General features: G+C 51.8%; 2 protein-coding genes across 4 annotated transcripts; one reads left to right on the top strand and one right to left on the bottom strand.

Moving 5' to 3' along the window:
• Positions 1–2,106: 2,106 nt before the first annotated feature.
• Positions 2,107–3,485, bottom strand: LOC119060517 (40S ribosomal protein S8-like). Its single transcript, XM_037160678.2, is given in 3 exon segments — positions 2,107–2,521; positions 2,523–2,751; positions 3,224–3,485. Coding segments are annotated over 3 exon segments (906 nt in total).
• Positions 3,486–3,849: 364 nt separating this feature from the next.
• Positions 3,850–18,611, top strand: CD4 (CD4 molecule). Of its 3 annotated transcripts, none has more exons than XM_037160547.2 (10): positions 3,850–4,001; positions 8,481–8,586; positions 8,733–8,906; positions 12,395–12,556; positions 12,992–13,237; positions 14,523–14,858; positions 15,620–15,820; positions 16,323–16,447; positions 16,751–16,818; positions 17,171–18,611. In XM_037160547.2, the coding sequence occupies exons 2-10, from the start codon at positions 8,538–8,540 to the stop codon at positions 17,199–17,201; spliced, it is 1,392 nt and encodes a 463-aa protein (XP_037016442.2). In that variant the 5' UTR covers positions 3,850–4,001; positions 8,481–8,537; the 3' UTR covers positions 17,202–18,611. The 3 variants fall into 3 exon arrangements, with proteins under 3 accessions (XP_037016442.2, XP_037016441.2, XP_037016443.2); XM_037160546.2 differs by lacking the exon at positions 3,850–4,001 and adding an exon at positions 5,792–5,850; XM_037160548.2 differs by lacking the exon at positions 3,850–4,001 and adding an exon at positions 7,636–7,743.
• The last annotated feature ends 584 nt before the right edge of the window (positions 18,612–19,195 follow it).

Here is a 19,195-nt window from a genome sequence, read left to right on the forward strand (position 1 = left end):
CGCACTTGGAGTCGTGCTTCCAGAGGAAAAGCAGCACGAGGCATTGGGAGGTCTTACCATACGGGGCCCTGATTTCATCTGAGGAGCCCGAGGAGCCTTCTCAGGCTATGGAGGGGCAGGTGGGGGTGGGTCATGGGTGGAGGATGGTAGATCCCAAAGCCAGCCTCTGGGGTACAATAGAGAGCCCCCTCACCTCCCTCTCCTCTGAACCACCTGCCTTCAGACTTCTTTCAGGTGAGAAATCAACTTCAGTCTCATGCAAGCCTCTATCATGTTGAATTTTCTGGCAGCAAAGCCCAGTGATTACTGATGCACACTTCCATGGAGACCTTTCTCAGTCTCCAAGTTGAGATAAAGTTCACTATGATAAGCTCTCCCAACACCCTGCACTTCTCCCTTTGTAGCCCTTGTTTGATTGTAATGAAATTATTAAATGTTTAGTGTCTGCATCACAGGCCAGAACAGTGACCACGTCTAGCTTATTTAACATCCCTAGCACACAGCAGAGTACCTTGGGTCTGGTAGACACTGTTGAATACATGAATGAATAGAGGACCAGGGGTTACAAACTTAAATAAATGCTCACAGGAGCTTGCTAGGTAATGTGAATGAGACATAAGGTGGGAGGGTGTTTGCATTGCAGCTGCAGTAAGAGGATGGAGGCCTGAGGAAGGACACATTCCCCCCTTGAAGGACACACACCCTCCTTTTAAGGATGCTCCTTAAGTGGTGCTCCTGAATTTTCACTTATATTCATTAACTGAAATAGTCATTTAGCCACATCCAGCAGCAAAGGAGGCTGGGAAGTATAAATCTGGGCAGCCACGAGCTCCCTTAAAATTGAGGGCATTACTAAGGAAGAAAAGAAAAGACAACAGACTTTGGGGACAGTGAAGGTCTGCACAGATAGTTAAGATCTGAATAATGAAGGAAAATTTTCTAGATTAGTGGTTCTCAAAGTGTGGCCCATAGGGGTCCCTGAGCCCCTATCGGGGGTTTGCGAGGTCCTCTTATTTTCATAAAAATAAAATATGCATGTTGAGATTGCAGTGATGTTGCAAAAGCAGTCTGGGGTAGAGGGTTTGCTGCCTTAGCACAGATCTCAGCAGTGGAGCCAAATCATACTATAGACATTGTATTCTTCACCGCCAGGCACTTGCGGTTAAAAAAAAAAGGAAATTAATGCCAGTTTCACTTAAGAATGCCCTTGATGAAGCAGTAAATATCAGTTCTATTAAAATTCAACCCTTGACTACGCTGTTATGGAATGAGATACGGCACTGCTCGTTTGTTGTGAAATGTTGTGAAGTGAGAGAAGCCCTTTGCTGCAAAGGAAGCATGGTGGTTGTTTCAAGTGGAAACACTGTATTAATTATTGGAGTTGCAAGCTGAACTAGCCACTTTCTTTTCTCATAGTAGAGGAATGGCATGATTACATGTGCATATTTAAATTCAGGCTGCTGTGCAGAAGTTGTCCTGGAGGAAGAAGAATGGAGAGGCCAGGAGACCATGAGGAGGCAGGTGTGACTCTCCAGGCAAAAGATGATAATGGCACCTTGGATGGGAATGGTGGCAGTGGGGCAGAATGACCCCACTGGGCCTCAGAGCTATTTAGAGGGCAGCATCCATGGGAACTGGTAAATAAACACACTGGAGGGGCTGGGTGAAGAAGTCAAAGGTGTCCAGTTTATTAGGCTTGAGCAGCTTGGTGGATGGGAAAGCCTTTACTGAGTGGGAGACTTTAAGGAGAAGTAGGATTGCAGGTATAAAACAATAATAACTGCCCTGGTTGGTGTGATTCAGTGAATTGAGTGCTGGCCTGAGAATCCAAGGGTCGCTGGTTCAATTCCAATCTGGGCACGTGCCTGGGTTGTGGGCCAGGTCCCCAGTAGGGGGCACATGAGAGGCAACCACACATTGATGTTTCTCTCCCTCTCTTTCTCCCTCCCTTCCCCTTTGTCTAAAAGTTAAATAAAGTCTTTTTAAAAAAATAAGAAATAAATAAAAACTTAAAATATTAAAGAAACAATAACTGAAGTCAGTTTATTTATTTATTTGAATATTAGGCACCTTTATTACATAAGCTGAGATGGGAGGGAGGAGCATTCATTTGCTGTTCTGGGTCTTGATTTTCCTCAGCTCCAGCCCCAGCTCCCTGCCCTCCGGCACAGAGCCATCTGCTCGGCCGCACTGGCCTGGTCTTGGAGTGATGCGCACAGGCAGCTTGCTCCACTGGAATTGCTCCTCTAGAAAACTGCTGATTTTGGCAGTCTTCTGAATTATCACCTGTGGTTGTTTCTCCTTTAAATTTTCTTTCTCCTCAGAAGTCAGCTTGGCCCCCTTCTCTCGGCCCAGGGGCAGGGCACAGTGGGACTTGCACCACTTTCTGTCCTCAGTGCCGTCAATGAGCACAGTGCAGTTCTTTACCAGGGGCTTGGTGCAGACCAGCTTGTCATGGGATGCGTTGCCAACAACAGAGATAATCCTTATTTTGTGCGTGCAACACCTTGAGCCCCAAGCTGCCCACGTCCTGCCTCAAGGCCTGGTACTTCTTGCTGCCTCCCTGTACGTGGACTGTGTGTGTGTGCCACAGGGCCAATCTTAGCACGTGGACTGTGTCCACGTGGCAGGGGCCAATCTGAGAGCCGGCAGCAGGGTGTCCCAGCTCATAATTTCGCTTCTTGCGGTGGGGCTTGCTGTAGCCCCCAGTGTTGCGGTGCTTGTGCCAGTTGTCCTGAGAGATGCCGGTGTCTCAGAGCCGGCTGGGAAGAACTAAATGCAGCTCATTTAAAATGGAGCCGGAGCTGTTGTGCCAGAGGAACTATGCCCGTCTTATGCCTCAAACCTCTGGAATGTTAAAACAGGGGAAAATAACATTTGGAACGGGAGGGCCTAAAGCAACATTGTGTCCCAAAGAACTGTTTGCAAGGATAACACAAAAGCAGATATTAAGGTTATTGGACTGGTAGCTCCTGGATTGAAAATTAAAATCATTCTTTAGAATAAACATCACTATGGTATGTTGTCTGCACCAATAGAAATGCCTTCCTTCCACTGATGTAATTTTTCACCTTCTCTTTCTTATAAATACCCCTTGTCTTTATCTCCTGATTGGAACATTATTTGGGCTTCTGTCAAAATCAACACTTTTCAAATAGCTATTCTGATCCCAAATACATGCTTGTTGCCTCTCGCTTTGAAAGGCTTTTTATTTTTAGGTTACCAGAGGGTAGCAGTATGCAGATGGTGAGTTTGGTTTGGAACAGGTTGAATTTGCTATGCCTGGTGAACATCCAGGTGGAGATGTCCGAGGGGCAGATGGGTATGCACACCTGGAGCTCCTGAGAGATGTGGGCTAGAGACAGACACCTGACGGTTGGCAAAGATGAAGGCCCAGAGGGAATGAGTCTGGTCCCTGGCCCCTCTGGGTGCCTCAGAAAGACGTCCTTCTCTCCACCCAGGCCCTTTCTGCCACACTGGGCCATTCACGATACCTCTGGTGCCTACTCGTGAACACACGTCCTCAGGGCCCGGGAGCAAGCAGCTCTCCAGTGTCCTGCCCTGTCCTCACCTCCCACCTCTTTCCTTGAAGCCCAGGCCAGGTTGCAGTATCACTGACACGATGTTTTTCTTGCCACCCAACAAAAAAGTGCAGTGACGCTTTTTCTTGCTGCCCAGCAAGAAGCACAGTGATGCTTTGGTCTCCAGCCTGGTTATGCTTTGACTGACTTTTTCCCCTTGACTTTGGTATTTTCACTTTAACATTTTTCCTAACAGGCAGGGGGTGGGGACCCCTGCCCCAGATGGTGACGTTGGGACTGTCTGAGATGTGGAGGAAGAAACCTCACTACCCAGCTTCCTGTTTCTCCGATTAAGCGCGTCTCTGCGGGAGTGACAAGCCCTCTCCCCAGTGGGCTCCCGGTAGCAGAGGTGCCAGCCCTAACACAGGCACACCTGTGCGAGAGGCAGACACAGACGGGACGAAAGACACAGGCCCAGAGGTAAGATGGATGCACTCAGCTTTGTTCCTTTCTGCAGGTCTGGGAAAGGGAGGAGAATGTGGCAGCAGAGGCGTTGGAATGTGCTAGACTCTCTGCCCACAGCTCTGGCCACCTTCGCTCGCATTTCATCAGCAGTGATCTCCCACTGGAACTGTGAGCTTCAGGAGGCCAGGGGCTATGCCAGACTCCTCTCTCCACTGTGCCCAGCTAGGTGCCCAGACCAGAAGATGCCTGTAGGGGGTCCTTGCCTCAGATTACAAAATCGGACAAGAAATGGGGACTCGAGGGCACCTCGGACTGAGAAAGGCGGTGGAAGGCAACTAACTAGCTATGGGGAGTGGAGAAGGTGAGGAGAGGGAGAGAGGGAAAAGAGGACAGGAGTGGGGAAGAAATAGAAAGAATAAATATGGAGGGCGGAAGCCTATAAAATAAACGAAAAGGGGACACAGAAAGGAAAGCAAGAAAAAGAGAAAGAGAAGTGGAATCTACTCTAGAGGCAGCTCTCCCAACATCAATTCTCCTAATAACCTGATGACTAAAAAGTCACACCAGAAATCATGCTTAAACGGCATTTTATAAGCCACGTGACCGATGCAAAAGCCATCAATGTTAACTAAAGCCACTCTGTTAACTGTCTTTTCTGCCTATATGTATTTTAAAAGCTTGGTCTACTTTTGTGCATTTTTAGAATTTTGAACAATATGTCTAGAGGCACTCCCCTTTAATTAGCTTTAAAATGATTAACAGAATGAAATAGCTAAACTTCTCGAAAAGGGTTGGAATTGAGCTCTCCGTGGGAAATGCTGTAAAAGTGATAGAGATACATGTTTTTAGGTAACTGCGCCATTGGAGAAATGGGCTCTAAGAGAGTGGGCTTTAGGTGTCTTGGCTGCTCTGGAAAAGGAGGCTAGAGGGTCAGAAAAGGGTGTGCACACTCCTCCCTGCCCCAGACTTGGGACTCGGGAGGTAACACCCCCGAGATGGGACACCTCGTACAAGTCCACAGCCTCAGTTCAGGCGTTTTCTTTCCGAAGACCCCCGCGGCCTTCCAGCGCAGCACCCGAGGCAGCCTCTGCCTCCCCTTCGTAGCTGAATTCTGGGAGCGGGGCCTCCATGGGACAGTCAGAGTCCTCAAACTAGAAGCGCCCCATTCTCGGTCATTCAAAGATGTCGTTCGGGGTGGAACACCTCCTCCTGAATGTCCTGCTCTCGCGGGGCAAATATTTAAGAGTGCAAGGCTGAGAGCAGAACCTGGTGGGGAGCCCATCGCTTTTTGGTGTTGCGACAGATATTTTCTTGGGCTGTGCTCCATTCTGTCGCTTTGACAAGATGGCTGCCCTTCACCCCAGAGGCCAGAGTTCCCAGAGGTCAGGGCGGTAACTCCCCAGACGACTCCCTCTTTCAGTGTGGGGACGCTTGTGTAGAAGAGGTCCACCTTGACATGAAAACTGCCCCCGCCAGCTGGTTCCAGACAGCAGCCTCTCAGTACCTTAGGCCTCCATCCCCGCCATGGCTGTGAGGTGGCCGCAAGGGAGTTGGGTAGACCAAGGGCCTTGCGCGGTTTAGACGCCGAATAGGTGTTTACTGAAGCTTTAGACACTGAATAAGTGTTCGCTGAATGAAATAACCTCGATGAGGCTGGGTGCTGGGAGGAAGCAGACGCAGGCCCGGGTTGGTGAGGGCCTCAGGTGGAGCTCTGCTCCCTTGGGCGGGGGTGAGGGAAGGAGGGAGGGCACGTCTCTCCCCACTGTGGGCGTCTGAGGCCAAGGAGAGGATGGCGGAGGTTGCAGCTCCCGAACCACAGGGTCCCTCAGAGGGGTCGTGGCATCTAGGAAGTTGTACGAAGCCAGTAAGCACGGAGAGGGCGCGTGTGGTCAGGGCACATCCCGTGGCTGGGCGCGAGGGGGCTGCCTGGGAGCCACGGGGGGAAGATAAAAGCGCCCGTGGGACCACAGACCGCCACTGTGGTGGGGCTGCGCCCTCTTCCTCTCCCCAGCCTCGCTCCTCATCCCATCTCAGGGGGCCAGGGCGAGGGCAGCAGGAAGCTCAAGGGCTCTGGGTGTGGGGGGCGTGTTGCCATTTCGGTCTCATCGCTCCCTTGTTCTCTCTTTTGCGCGACTGCGCTCTTATGCAGGGGGCTTGCCTGTCAGAATTTCTTCGTCTCTTTCCCTCTGCCTCCACCTTGTTTGAACTCTCCTGGGCCTTGTGTGTGATCACGGATTGTGCGGAGTGTGGCTGCTGTTTTAATGAGCTGCTCTGGGTTTCTCCCTACCTTCTGCTTTCCTTGGGGCCTCTGTGTGTTTCTCCGAATCTGTCCTTTTCCCTTTGTCCACCCTGCAGCCCCCCCTCCCATGCACCCTCTGCAGGCTCGCCTCAGATCAAAGCTTGTTGAAAGCCAGCACTCCTGCCAGAGGCATGGATGCCTGTTCACAGGCAAGAAAAGGAACTAGGGCTTGGTGGCAGAGGGAATGAAGAGAGAGGAGGAAGGAGAAGAGGCACGGGCAATCCCCAAAAACCGGGGCAGCCAGAATTGCCCCCTGGCATATGAGGCACAGAGGAAGAGAGACACAGACCCAGGGACTTGAAGATAAGGGTGTCAGCCTGGGGAGGCATAGATACAGAAATGGATGTGAGCAAAGCAACAGCAAGGGCGGGGAGAGAGAGAGAGAGATTGAGAGAGGCGCCGGGACCTTGGGGACCAGCAAGTACCTCCCAGCCTCACCCCCGGGGCTGTACTGTACTAGGGCAGAGCGCCTCTGAGGAGGCTGAGGATGTGGGAATCAAAGGGCAGCTCTCTGGGGTGGCAGCAGCGGAAGCCCAAGGCACGGAAGCAAGCAGCAGCTGGAAACCCATAGCCTCCTGCATTGAGCTGAGCCCTGGGGCTGGGTTGGGGCAGTGCAGGCAGCTGGAGGGAGGAGGTGGCTGTCTGTTTGCACAGACCCCAGGATCGTGGGGGAGGGAAGAAATGGTGACCACCATCTGGGGGAGAGGTCAAGAATGCCCAGCTTCCTCAACTATCTAAGCTGAATTCGGGCCCCAGGAAAGGTATAGCCCATTGGAGACCCCTTCACTTTCTGCTCACCAAAGACACAGTGAGTCTAGGGTGGGGGGAACAGTGGGAACCACTTCAGATGTAAGAGTGTCCCTACCCCACTCTCTCACCCCAGCCTTCCCCGAAGGCCTCCCTGCCCCAAGTTAACTTGTAAACAACTGCACTCGTGACCGGCCTCCTTCCTTTCCTGAGCCCTCCTTCCTGACATCTTCTCTTCTCAGTTCCCACTGAGAATTTTTTTTTTAATTCTACCTTCTCAGATAGAATAAAAAAAAATTGTATCGAGTCCCTACCATACGTTAAGTGCTGGGTAATTGTTCTTTCAGGCAGGTGGGGCGACTGGAGAGGGCTTTTAAATAATCTTCCCCCAAACGTTATCAGTAGGACCTAGTCCCCAGCACCCCTCTCCTGACTCCCAGCTCTCCGGACCAGCCCCAACACCTCCGCCCACCTTGGGTGGGATGCCCCTCCCCTTTTCTTTCATCTAATTCATGGTTTTCAAATTCGAGCCTGCATCAGTCACCTGGAGGTTTGTGAAAACACAGACTGCTAGACCCACCCCAGTGTCTGATTCAGCAGGTTTTGGATGGGGCCTGAGAATTTGCATTTCTGACAAGTTCCCAGGTGATGCCGCTGCTACTGATCTGGAGCCACACTTTGAGAATCACTGCTCTAACCCAGTGCTGTAAGGTCTGTTCAGAACTTTTCTGCAGCCTCCTCCCCCCAACCAGCAACAGTCTTCTAAGCTCACGGAAGTGGCTCCTGCTCTTTCAACTCAGTGCTGAAACAGCATCTCATGTGTGTCCTTTTAGGAGTTATTACAGGGTCGATCTGCTAGAGAGAAGGTCTTCTGCTCTTTCTCTCCCTGGCCCCTCGCACTCTGCCTGGCCCCAGATCCTGCAAATCTCACTCAGAACTGTCCCATAAGTCAGTCTCTCTCCCCACGTTCTCCCCGGCACTGTCTGAGCTCAGGCCCCATCTCCTCTGTCAGAACTGTTACAATCCTGACTCCTGGGCTTGGCCTCCCCCCACTCGTCCTTCACAGAGTGGCTCAAGGGAACTCCTTTGCGAATCTAATGATGTCCTTCTCTACATAAAGTCCCCTGCTGGCTCCCCATGGCCCAGGGTCAGGTCCCAGCATCCGAGCACGGCATTCAAAGACCCCCATGACCTGGCTTGGCTCCCTGATCGCAGTCCCCACCAATTTGACCCTTTCTCCGTAAACCTTTCTCCGACTCCAAGTGACAGAGACTGCCCCTGGCCTGGCTACAGCACTGTGTGGCACATACTGGTGGGTGTCTGATTAGAGGTGTGCACTGCACATCCCTGGCTTGGCTGTAGGTTCCTGAAGGGAGAGATTGCCTATGATCCCGGTGTCCTCCAGGCCCAGTAAATGCCTGCTACCTAACCATTTATATTTCCCTCAGGCTCTGCCCCTTCTGCAGGGGAAGGCCCAGGTCCCTGCCCGCCTCAGCAAGGGCACAATGAACCAGGGAATCTCTTTTAGGCACCTGCGCCTGCTGCTGCAACTGGGTGAGTGCTCAGATTGGGGGTGTGGGTGCAGATGGCCTGGGAGGAAGGGCTGAGAAATGCAGAGGTGGGGATGAGCCCCCCCACCCCACCCCTGCCCCAGGTGGGAAAGTGGCTGGCTTGAGGCCTGACCCCCTTTTTTCACCTAGCGCTGCTGCTCCCAGGGGTCACTCGGGGGAAGGAAGTGGTGCTGAGTAAGGCAGGAGACACAGTGGAACTGTCCTGCCAAAATCCTGAGAAGAAGAACGTGCCGTTCAACTGGAAGCATCCTAATGGGATCAAGATTCTGGGAAGAGCCCACTGGAGTACAAGTTTCGTTTTAGGTAGGGTGGCCTACCTCCCCAGTCAGGGAGAAAAGCCTTATGGGTTGAACATCCCCGGTTCAGTGCTCTGCTCCCAGAGAACTCTGGGATGCCAGAGGGTTCAGGTTGACAGAGACTCAGGTACAAGTGTTAGTTTTAAGTGATAACTACAATAACTTTTTTTAGTTTTTGTTTTTGTTTCTGTTTCCGGAGTTTTGTTTTGTTTTGTTTTGTTTTACAGTTGCTTTCTGTTTACAACAAGTGGTACTGGCTTTCCATTTATCACAGTAATATAAAGTTTTGTTTTAAAATGAAGTCATTTTATTTTATTTTATTTTTTAAAGATTTTATTTATTCATCTTTAGAGGGGGAAGAGAAGGGGAGAGGGAGAGAAATATCAATGTAGGGTTGCCTCTCATGCATTCCCTGCTGGGAACTGGCCTGCAACTCAGGCATGTGCCCTGACTGGGAATCGAACCTTGATCCTTTGATTTGCAGGCCCGCACTCAACCCACTGAGCTACACCAGCCAGGGCTGAAGTCATTTAATTTTAAAAAGTGAATCTATTTTAATATGTTACATAAATAATACAGGTAGACTTGACCAAAAATCATGTATAAAGTATATGAATGGTTGGAGCCTGGAAAATACGGCTCCAGTCCCATACTTTGATTTTACTAGTGAGGCAACTGGGGCCCAGGGAGAGGAAGTCCCTCCCTGAGCTTTTGTACCCAATTAGAGGCAAAGCTGGGTTAGAGCTTTGGTCTAACAAAGACCAAAAGCTCTTTCTTACTTTTTTTTAAATTTTATTTATTTACTTTTAGAGAGAGGAGAAGGGAGGGAGAAAGAGAGGGAGAGAAACATCAAGGTGAGTACATCGATTAGTTAGTTGCCTTTTGCATGCACCCAACTAAGGACGTGGCCCCCGGCCTGGGCATGTGCCCTGACTGGGAATTGAACTGGCGGCCTTTCCGTCGAGTTCATGTGCCAGCACTCAATCCACTGAACCACACCAGCCTGGGCTCCTTTCTAAAAATTCTTAAGGTTTTGGGGTCAGTACTTGTTCTCTTTCTAGAATTTGAGTTTCCTGCAGAGAAGTTCCCCTTCCCAACTTCCTGGTTTCTGACAAAGGCAGTGTCACTTTTCTGATCCGGCCTCAAGCCCTGGTTTCCCCTCCCTCACGGACTATAGCCATCCCTTCTTTGGAAGTGTGTTTCTGTTTCATCTTCTTTGTTCCCATGGGAAAACCACCATCATTTGCCACGGCCACATACCTGGCAATTCCCTCTGCTGCTAACCAGTCTCTTCAACTTTGATTTCTCTTTCACTCGTTGCAGCACTGACTTCCTAAGCAACAATACCCTGCACATGTCACTCCTTAGTCCACTAGACTAAGCCTAGAAGCTTTTGCCTGACGGTCACCCCTAGCATCACTTCCCATAGCTTCCCAGCCAGAAACCTCTACCCCTAGGTGGTTTTCTCCCTGCTTTGAGGTGCTCCTGGATGTCCTCACTACTCCCCTTCCCTCTATTCCACTGCTTCTACTTCTTTTAAGTTTTGGTTCAACACTGGTCTTCTCCGTGAATTTATCCCAGACTCAACCATGTTCTTAGACCTTTCACTCTATATTGCGATTGCTTTCACCAAGTATGGGACAGCCTGAGCAAGTGGGCCATGATGGGTCCAGAAGAGGAAGAGCTATTTTAGGGGAGGGGTGATACATTTCATTTTGAACCAACTGAGTTTTGGGTGATGTCAGGCTAATCTGAAAAAATTATCTCTTGGGCCACTCACTGTAAATGTGGGCCCAGAATTGAGGAGCGAGGTCGGAGGTGAGAATGTCAACTTGGGAGTCATCTGCAGAGCTGAGATGGGATGCGGTGGAATTTAGAATACCTACGGAAATGAGGAAGAGGACCAAGACAGAGTCTGGGGTAACACCTAAGTGTAGCTGTCAGAACAAGAGTCCAAAATGAAGAAAAGGGATGGTGCTTAGATCTGGAAGAGAGAATCAAAAGAGGTGGAAAATGGGGCAGAACTAGAGAAGGCTCCTTTTTTCAAGAAGTTTGGTAAATTGTGAAAGGACTATAGTAGGATTTCAGAAAAATGGAGGAACTAAACCAATGTGTAGACCCAAGGGAAAGAGCAAGTAGGGTGAGAACAACTGAAGGGACAAATGGAAGGGGTGTTGGGTGAGTGTGGGAGGGAGAGCTGGGGTTGGGCGGAGCCCAGGGCTACAAGTTCTCTGAAAAGGTCTCCTGGAAAGGATGAACCCGAAAGGGACTATGGGATCTGGAAGTGCAGAGAAGGGAGAATGCATGGCCAACAGGACATCCAGTCTCCCATACTAAGGCCAGTGTAGGGAGAAGGCCTATGGCCGCTGGGAAGGAGGAGGCGGTGCCTGCGGGTGCCACCCTCCTTCCATCCCTGTAAATGCGCATCCGAGTGAAAAAACTGTGTGTTTGCTATGCAAATTTAGCTTCTGAAGCCCTCCTCCACGGGAACTCTGGAGCTGCCACTGCGCAGGGACAAGGGTTTGCTTAAGAGAACCTCTCTCGGTGATGGGTGTTAGATACTAAAAAAGAAGAGACTGGAGGAGAGCACATGTCCCTGCCTGAGGAACTTTCCAGAAACAGTACTGAATAGTGTCCCTAACAGGCCTGAATTTTAATCCCACTCCACCCCTTACTGGTGTCAAAATTCCAAAGGCAGAAACGGGTAAATAGTGAAAAACTCCCCTCCCACACTTGTCTCAAGGGTGTTCACTTCCTGTTCCCCAGGGGCAACCAAGTTTACCATTTTCTTATGTTTACTTCTGGAAATATTTGTTCATATAAAAGGCAGATAGGTAAATAGATAAATTTTTTCCTCCATTTTAAACAAATGGTAGACTATTTAATACAATATCTTGCTTTATTCAATGAATGATGTTTCTTAGATATTATTCCATCTCAGTATATAAAGAGCTTCCTCATGCTTCTACCGTAGAATTCCACCAAATGAGTGAACTATAATTTGTTTTCCTATCCTTTCTTTGTGGACATTTAGCTTTGTATGTGCATTTACAATTCTGGTAGATATTACAAATTACATTCCAAAGAAACTGTGCTGGTTCATGTTCCTACTGATATTGTGTAAGTAAGAGTTTGGGCAACTACTCAATCTCTCTGAGCCTCAGTTTCCCTATCTGCAAAATAAGCAAAACAGTACCTGTTATTTGGAATTGCTGTGCAGATTATTTGAGATGATGCATACATAGAGTATTTAGCATGTAGGAGTTGGTGTTCTCTAAATACGATGGTACTTTATTTTGGATTAGTGAGATGTTGTCCTGGCCAGGTGAATGAATGAGATGGGACCTCCTTGCCAGTCTGGAGTTCTCTGACTAGGAAGAGGGCAGATTCTGCAGGACATTAGCAGTGCATATCAGAAGAGTTGTGAGCCCTGCCTTCCAGAGGTACCGTGTCTCCGCTACACCCCAACCTCTTTCATGTGACTTCTACTCCCAGGTAACTCCAAGCTGATGAATCGCGTTGAGAGCAAAAAATTCCTGTGGGACCAAGGATCCTTTCCTCTGATAATCCGTAACGTTGAGATATCAGACTCAGGGATTTATCACTGTGAAGTGGAGAACATGCCAGTGAAAGTAGTGGAACTGTGGGTGTTTCGATGTGAGTAGAGAAGGCCTGGGGTGCTGACACCTCCAGCCAATCTCCCTTCCCCCACTCCCATCCCCCCACCCAAACCAGGGTCTGAGCTGATGGTACTTCAATAGTCCAGAGCCAGATGAGACTGGCTGCCACATCTCCTCAAACCCTCCTCAGGCCTTGGGTCAGGCATGGGGAAGAGGAATAGACCTAAAGAGGGAGAAGGAGAAGGGCAGGAGCCATAGGAAAGAGGGGAAGAGACAAAGGAAGAAAAGAGGAGAGGAGGAGACAAGAGGAGGAGAGAGGGCAGCCCTTCCTAGGGCTGGGGTGGACGGCTGGGCGTTGGCTGGAAGAGAGATGTGGGGGCAGCAGTAATGGGAGACACTCTTGGTTCCCTGACTTCTTCCCTTCTCCTTGGGGATCATGTGTGTGAGACACAGGTGGTTATTCCCTCTACAGTGAATTCCAGTTCGGACACCTACAGCAGCATCCGCCTGCTGGCCGGGAAGAGCCTGACCCTGACCTTGGATAACCCTCCTAACAGTAACCCGTCGGTGGAATGGAATGGTCCAGGGAATAAAAAGAAGAGTAAGGGCAAGAGCCTCACCCTGTCCCGCCTGGGGTTGCAGGACAGTGGCCCCTGGACATGCATCGTCTCCCAGAGCGAGAAAACACTGGTGTTCAACATAAACATCTTGGTGCTGGGTAAGACTTGCTCCTGTGCCCTGCAGACCGCCCCCTACCTCCGAGGCTGACAGCCCCCCCCGCCCCAGCTCCCACTGCTCTGCTGCTGTGTCTGGTACTAGGGACGGAGGGGGCCAGGGCCAGGCTCCCCTGAAGCTCAAGTCCGTCACGAGGGACATACCGGGCTCTCTTTTCCTCAGCCTGGTGGACTTGGAGGAAGGAAGGGACATGGGATGCAAGTGTGTGGGGGACTCCGCCAACCCACGGAGGAGGCCCCAAAAGAAGAATGTCAAGGACACCTGTTCTCTTTGTTGCCTCGGCTCCCCAGTCCCACTAAGCTGGCAAATCCACTTACTCGGGGACAGTAGCCACCCTGAGGAAATTCTACCTTGACCCTTTCGAATCCTGAAGTGGCCACCTTGGGGAAAACTGGAAGCCAGAATGCAGGGCTCACCCCAGATGCTTGTGTGATCCAGGGTAGAATAGTGTCTGGACTCAGAGTCAAATCCACGCTCTGACTTAACCTCGGGCGAGTCATTGAACCTCTCTGCACCTCGGTTTTTGTACAGCAGGGATGGTGCTCACTGGAGGACATGGTTATTGAGTCTAGAGAGAGGGGAAGAGAGGGGAAGAGGGAGGCAGAGAAACATCAGTGCCAGAGAGGAACACCAATCGATCGCCTCTTACCAGGGACCAAACCCACAACCCAGGCATGTGCCATGACTGGGAATCAAACCCAACCTTTCCGTTTACAGGACAACGCCCAACAAGGATTCTATCTTAGCACCGAATTAGTGCAGACCAAATACCCTGTGTGTTCCAGGGGTCCTGAAGAGGAAGAGGTCCCCCTCTGGCTGGGCTGTTCTATGAGGGCTTCCAGGGGGAGGAGGCACTGCTGTGGGAACATGTGGGGGTGGAGCAATGAGAAAGTGGATTGAAGAGGTAGATAGAAAAATTTTTAAAGATTTTAGTTATTTATCTTTAGAAGGGAAGGGAAGGAGAGAGGGAGAGAAATATCAATGTATGGTTGCCTCTTGTGCATCCCCTGCTGGGAATTGGCCCACAACCGAGGCAAGTGCCCAGACTGGGAATCGAACCACAATCCTTTGGTTTGCAGGCCCGTGCTCAATCTACTGAGCCAGGGCGGTAGATAGGAATTTAAGGGCCTGAAATGGCCAGCTGGCTGTTTGGGTGCATATGCTCCCCTTCCATCTTTCTGCTGTCCCCACCACACGCCTACCCCACCCTGGACACCCTCATTGTTCTATCTCCTTCTAACCCACATTCTCTCCCTTCCCGCATCCAGCTTTCCAGAAGGTCTCTAGCACATTCTACACAAAAGTGGGGGAGCCAGTAGTGTTCTCATTCCCACTCACCTTCGAAGACGAAAACCTGAAAGGGGAGCTGAGGTGGCAGGAGGAGGGGGCTTCCTCCCTTCAGCCCTGGATTGCCTTCTCCTTGGAGAACAGGAAGGTGTCTGTGGTGAAGACTCGTCAGGACCGGAGGATCCAGGTGAAGGAGGCGCTCCCCCTCCACTTCAGCCTGCCCAAGGCCTCACCTCGGGATGCTGGTTCTGGAAAACTGACCCTGTTTCTCAAGCAGGGGCAACTGCAGCAGGACGTGAACCTCGTGATGATGAGAAGTGAGGAGCTGGGCTGTGAAGGGGAAGGCAGAGGCAGGAGGTGGAAGGACCCGGGGCTCCTTCTAGGCCAAGACCGGCTCCCAGAGGGTTGCCGAAATCCTGGTTGTCTGATGGGGCTGAAGAAGGGCGCACTGGTTTGGGGGCTGGCTCTGTACTAACACTGGAATCCATATATCTTCCCTGACTTCTCTGCGCCAGCCTAGGGCACATTCCACTGAGAATCCCCAAAGGCCCTGTGCTGACAACCAGGGTTCTAGTTCTGCCTCAGCCCCACCCTCTGTGACCTTGTCTAAGCCCCAAGTTCTGTGTGTGCGTTTTCCCCTAATGAGGATAAAATCGGCTCAGAATGTGATTGTGATGATGATGATGTCAGGCCCCACACCGAGTTCTTCACTTCCCTATTCCCTTAAATCATCATAACAACTCCACAGGTAATAATGTCTAATACTTGATGCTTCCTACATGCCAGGCCCCATTACATATTTGTGCACTTGTAATAATTGTCTGGGGCTCAGGTTGCTATGCAACTTGCTCAGGGACACACAGTTGTAAGCACTGGGGCTGGGATTCGAATCCAAGGCTGCTGGACCTCGAAGGCTGTGTTTTCTCTATGAGAACTGCATGAAGATGTGCCCTGAGACGCCGAAAGAGGAACACCCACATAAAGTGTCATTTCGACTGCTCTGGTTCCCCTTACAGCAGAGAGGTGCCAGGAACCCAGAGGTCCAGGCTCCTAACTTCAGGCTCTTGTTCCTCTGCAGTGAATGAGTCCCAGGAACAACTGACCTGTGAGGTGCTGGGGCCCAGCTCCCCCAAGCTGAGGCTGAGCTGGAAGCTGAACAACCAGTCTGCAAAGTTCTCAAATCAGCAGAAGCTGGCGAAGGTGCTGAACCCTGAGGGGGGGGTATGGCAGTGTCTACTGAGTGATAATGACAAAGTTCTACTGGAATCCAAGGTCGAGGGTAAGTGAGGCCTAACCCCTCAGCCTCTGCCTCCTCGGCTGTGGCACTGTCCACCCAGGGACAGTGCAGACCACCAAGGGCCCCAGCCTCCCACTCTCCCGAGAGAGGGGGGTTGTGTGGATGGTGCCTGGGTACAGGAGCGATGAGGTAGGGAGTTCCCGGAGCTAGGTCCCCACCAGTGGTCTTGCAGGTTCCTACACCCCTAAGCTCTACAGCTCAGGAATGAGGCCCACCTGACCAAGAGTCCCCTTCCTGGCTCCTTTCCAAACCCAACCACAAGCACTTGTGTGTGTGCACGTGAGTGTGTGTGCATGGACGTGTGTGTAAGGCACACAGATTGGACCACTACTCCTAGCTCCCCAGGGTGCCCTGTAGTCTCTAAACCGCAAAACCCTTTCCCCAGACTTTCCCCTCCAGCCCCGATGACCTGTGAGGGCCCAGTGTCCCCTGCCCTGCTCTCCCAGCCCAAGGACTGAGCTGAATACCCCTCTTTCTCTTGCAGTTTCATCCTTAGCATTAGCCCAGGCCTGGCCAAAACTCCTGGCCATTGTGCTGGGGGCGATTGCAGGCTTTCTGATTTTCAGTGGGTTCTGCATCTTCTGCTGTGTCAAGTGCTGGCGCCAAAGGGTGAGTGAGCCTCCTCAGACCTCCCCCCCACACACTGACAGAGCAAGGAGGGTGTCCTGTCTATGTGACTTGCTTCTGCTCGGTTTCTCTCTGCCCACCACCGAGTTCCCTTACTGCAGACTGGGCTGTGTCCCAGATCCCAGGGAGGGAGAGGCAGGAAGGAGCAGAGTTAATTCTGGGACAGATGGCCTCAGCCACAGTATCTGCTTCTGCCCTCCCAGCTTTCCCCACTCTTCCCTCCAAGGGGCACCTCCCCTCTGGGGGCCAAAGGCCCTCACAACTTCCCTCCTTCTTCCTGGACAGCGCCAGGCAGAGCGGATGTCTCAGATCAAGAGACTCCTCAGTGAGAAGAAGACCTGCCAATGCCCCCAGTAAGGAACTGGGGGGAGAAGGATGGGGGTGGGGTGGGTGGGTGGTGGTGTGAGAATGGGAGGGCTAGGAGGAGGGCAAAAGGGGAGAAGAGAGAAAAGGGGAGGAGATGAGGAGGGAGGAGGGGTGGAAATGGGGACTAAGGGAGGTGGTGGAGGGAAATAAAGGTACAAAGGGATGGCTGGGGAGGTAGACAGCAGGCAGAAGGCTAAGGGGTGGGGGGTGGCAGGCAGCAGTGGCCCTGAGGCCATCAGCATACTGGAAGAGAAGACAGGTCTGGGAGCCCTGGAGGTCCCAGAACCCCAAGGAGCTGGGGAGGAGTAGCCTTGCTCCCGTCACTCTCTCATCCTCCAGCCGGTTACAGAAGACACATCATCTCATTTGAGGCTTTGGGGCTGGGAGAGCGTCCCACTTGCAGCCTCCCCAGCTGTCTACCCTGCGTTTCCTGTTGGGCTCCTGGGCCTGCGGACCAGATGAATGTAGCAGATCCCAGCACCGGCGGCTCCTGCTCTTTGTCCACAGTTGGCCATTGGGTCTCCACTTCCAGAGGCTTACTCACACCGATGCTTCCTCTTTCCCCATGCAGTCAAACCCTAGCCCTTCTTTGATGATTTCTTCTCAACTCTCTCCCTTACTGCCCACTTGGATCCCAGGGGAGCACGAAGGACCAGCCCTCCCTGGCCTGGCGTGAGGGCTGGATGTCTGAAGCATGAAGCACAGGAAAGAAACTTGGGACCAGAGAGGGCAGGGACTAGTCAAAGATCACACAGCCAGTCAAGGACAGATCTAGATCTAAAGACTCCTGACTGCTCCACTGTTCCATTCTGACACCCACCCACATGCACAGCTCACACTTGTGCACAGACACAATTCCTTATCACCCAAGCAACACACTCAGTTTATAAACCAGTTTGACATGTTTTGTCTATTTAAAGCTTAGAAAAATCCTACGAGGCTGGTGGTGACAGGACCATGATTAGCATCTCCAGTTGATAGACCAGAAATGGAATTCAGGGAGGTCATATGACTGCCCAAGGTCACAAAACTAGTAAGTGCTGAGTCAGGACCAGCCCCAACTCCCTGACCCCTCGTCCTACCGCTGTTTCCTGAACACAGGAACAAGTACCACACAGATCTCTGAGCTGGTGAGTCACAGATGCCCAGTATGTACCTTGGGATTCACAAGAGCATAACAGCACAGGGAGGCCTGCCTCAGGGAGGTCAAGGACCTGGAGAACAGCCTCCCTGCCTAAAGTCCTTCCTGCATCACCTGCTGGAGGCAGAATCCTGTTACCACAGTGAAAGCCTGCAGCTCTCCTAATGAGAGCACCAGCTGGGAGGGCAGGCCCTGTGGGAGTGAGTACCCGGTGCCCCACCACTCACCCTGTGAAGAACCCTCTGGCAGGAGAGCTTCGCCAGGGGGAGGGGGTGGGACATAGCCCTGAGAGGGGACAGCTGAGAGGCCCTCCTGTGAGGGATGACAGTGCTGGGCCTCAGTCCCCCTGCCCCGAATGCTCCTTTACAGGAAAACTAAGGTGACAAGTATTCTTCCTCTTCTTCTCAATCCGGTTCTCTCAGGAATCCCCGGCCTCCTCTACCTCCCCTTCCATTCTTTTCTCACCATCCTCCTCAGTCCCTATGCCCTTTCTCCCTCTCCTTCTTCCCAGTTTACCTCTTCCAAGAAGCACACCCAATTGCTGCCAGGGCGCCCATTGCTTGCTTTGTATTCCAGCCTGCTTCCAATCCCTGACTGCCTGAGCTGAGAAAAAAATACAATAAACTTACTATGAAGATACTCTTCTACACTTTCGTGAGAGGTGTGTGTGTGTGTGTGTGTGTGTGTGTGTGTGTGTGTGTGGACTCCTCTCTGGGGACCCAGAATCTTCTGATCTGAGGGCCCAGACCCAGAGCAGGAGGTGCCAGGCTTGCCCCGGGAAGGAGATGCGGTTCCTCTGGGGAGGGAAAAATGCGCTGGAGACTGATTACCCACTACTCGCCCCCAAAGGGCCCTGCACGTGCTCGTGAGGCCAAGACTTTGTAGTCACTCGTGTTCGAGGTGCACTGAGGGGGAGAGTCTGTAGGACTGCGTGTGTTCCACACGTGTGTATGTGTGTGGTGGAGGGCAAGGACCATGAGGAACTAATGTGTGTGCGTGCATTGTGTGTATCCCCGGAAGGAGTGCGAGTTGGTCCTCCAGGAGGTGCGTGTGTCCCCTCCTCTCAGGCCTGTGCACCCGCGCCTCGGGAGCAGCCCACCCTCGGGCCAGCCCCCCACCGCCCGGAGTCCGCAGCACACGCCCCTCTGCGCTGCGCCCTAGGCACAACCCTCACAGAGATACACAGTGACACACGGTGACACACGCTTCCCCCTCCTGAGCAG

The sequence above is a fragment of the Artibeus jamaicensis genome, unplaced genomic scaffold, assembly GCF_021234435.1.
Source record: "Artibeus jamaicensis isolate MK-2021 breed Jamaican fruit bat unplaced genomic scaffold, CSHL_Jam_final contig_233, whole genome shotgun sequence".
Taxonomy (NCBI): Eukaryota; Metazoa; Chordata; class Mammalia; order Chiroptera; family Phyllostomidae; genus Artibeus; species Artibeus jamaicensis.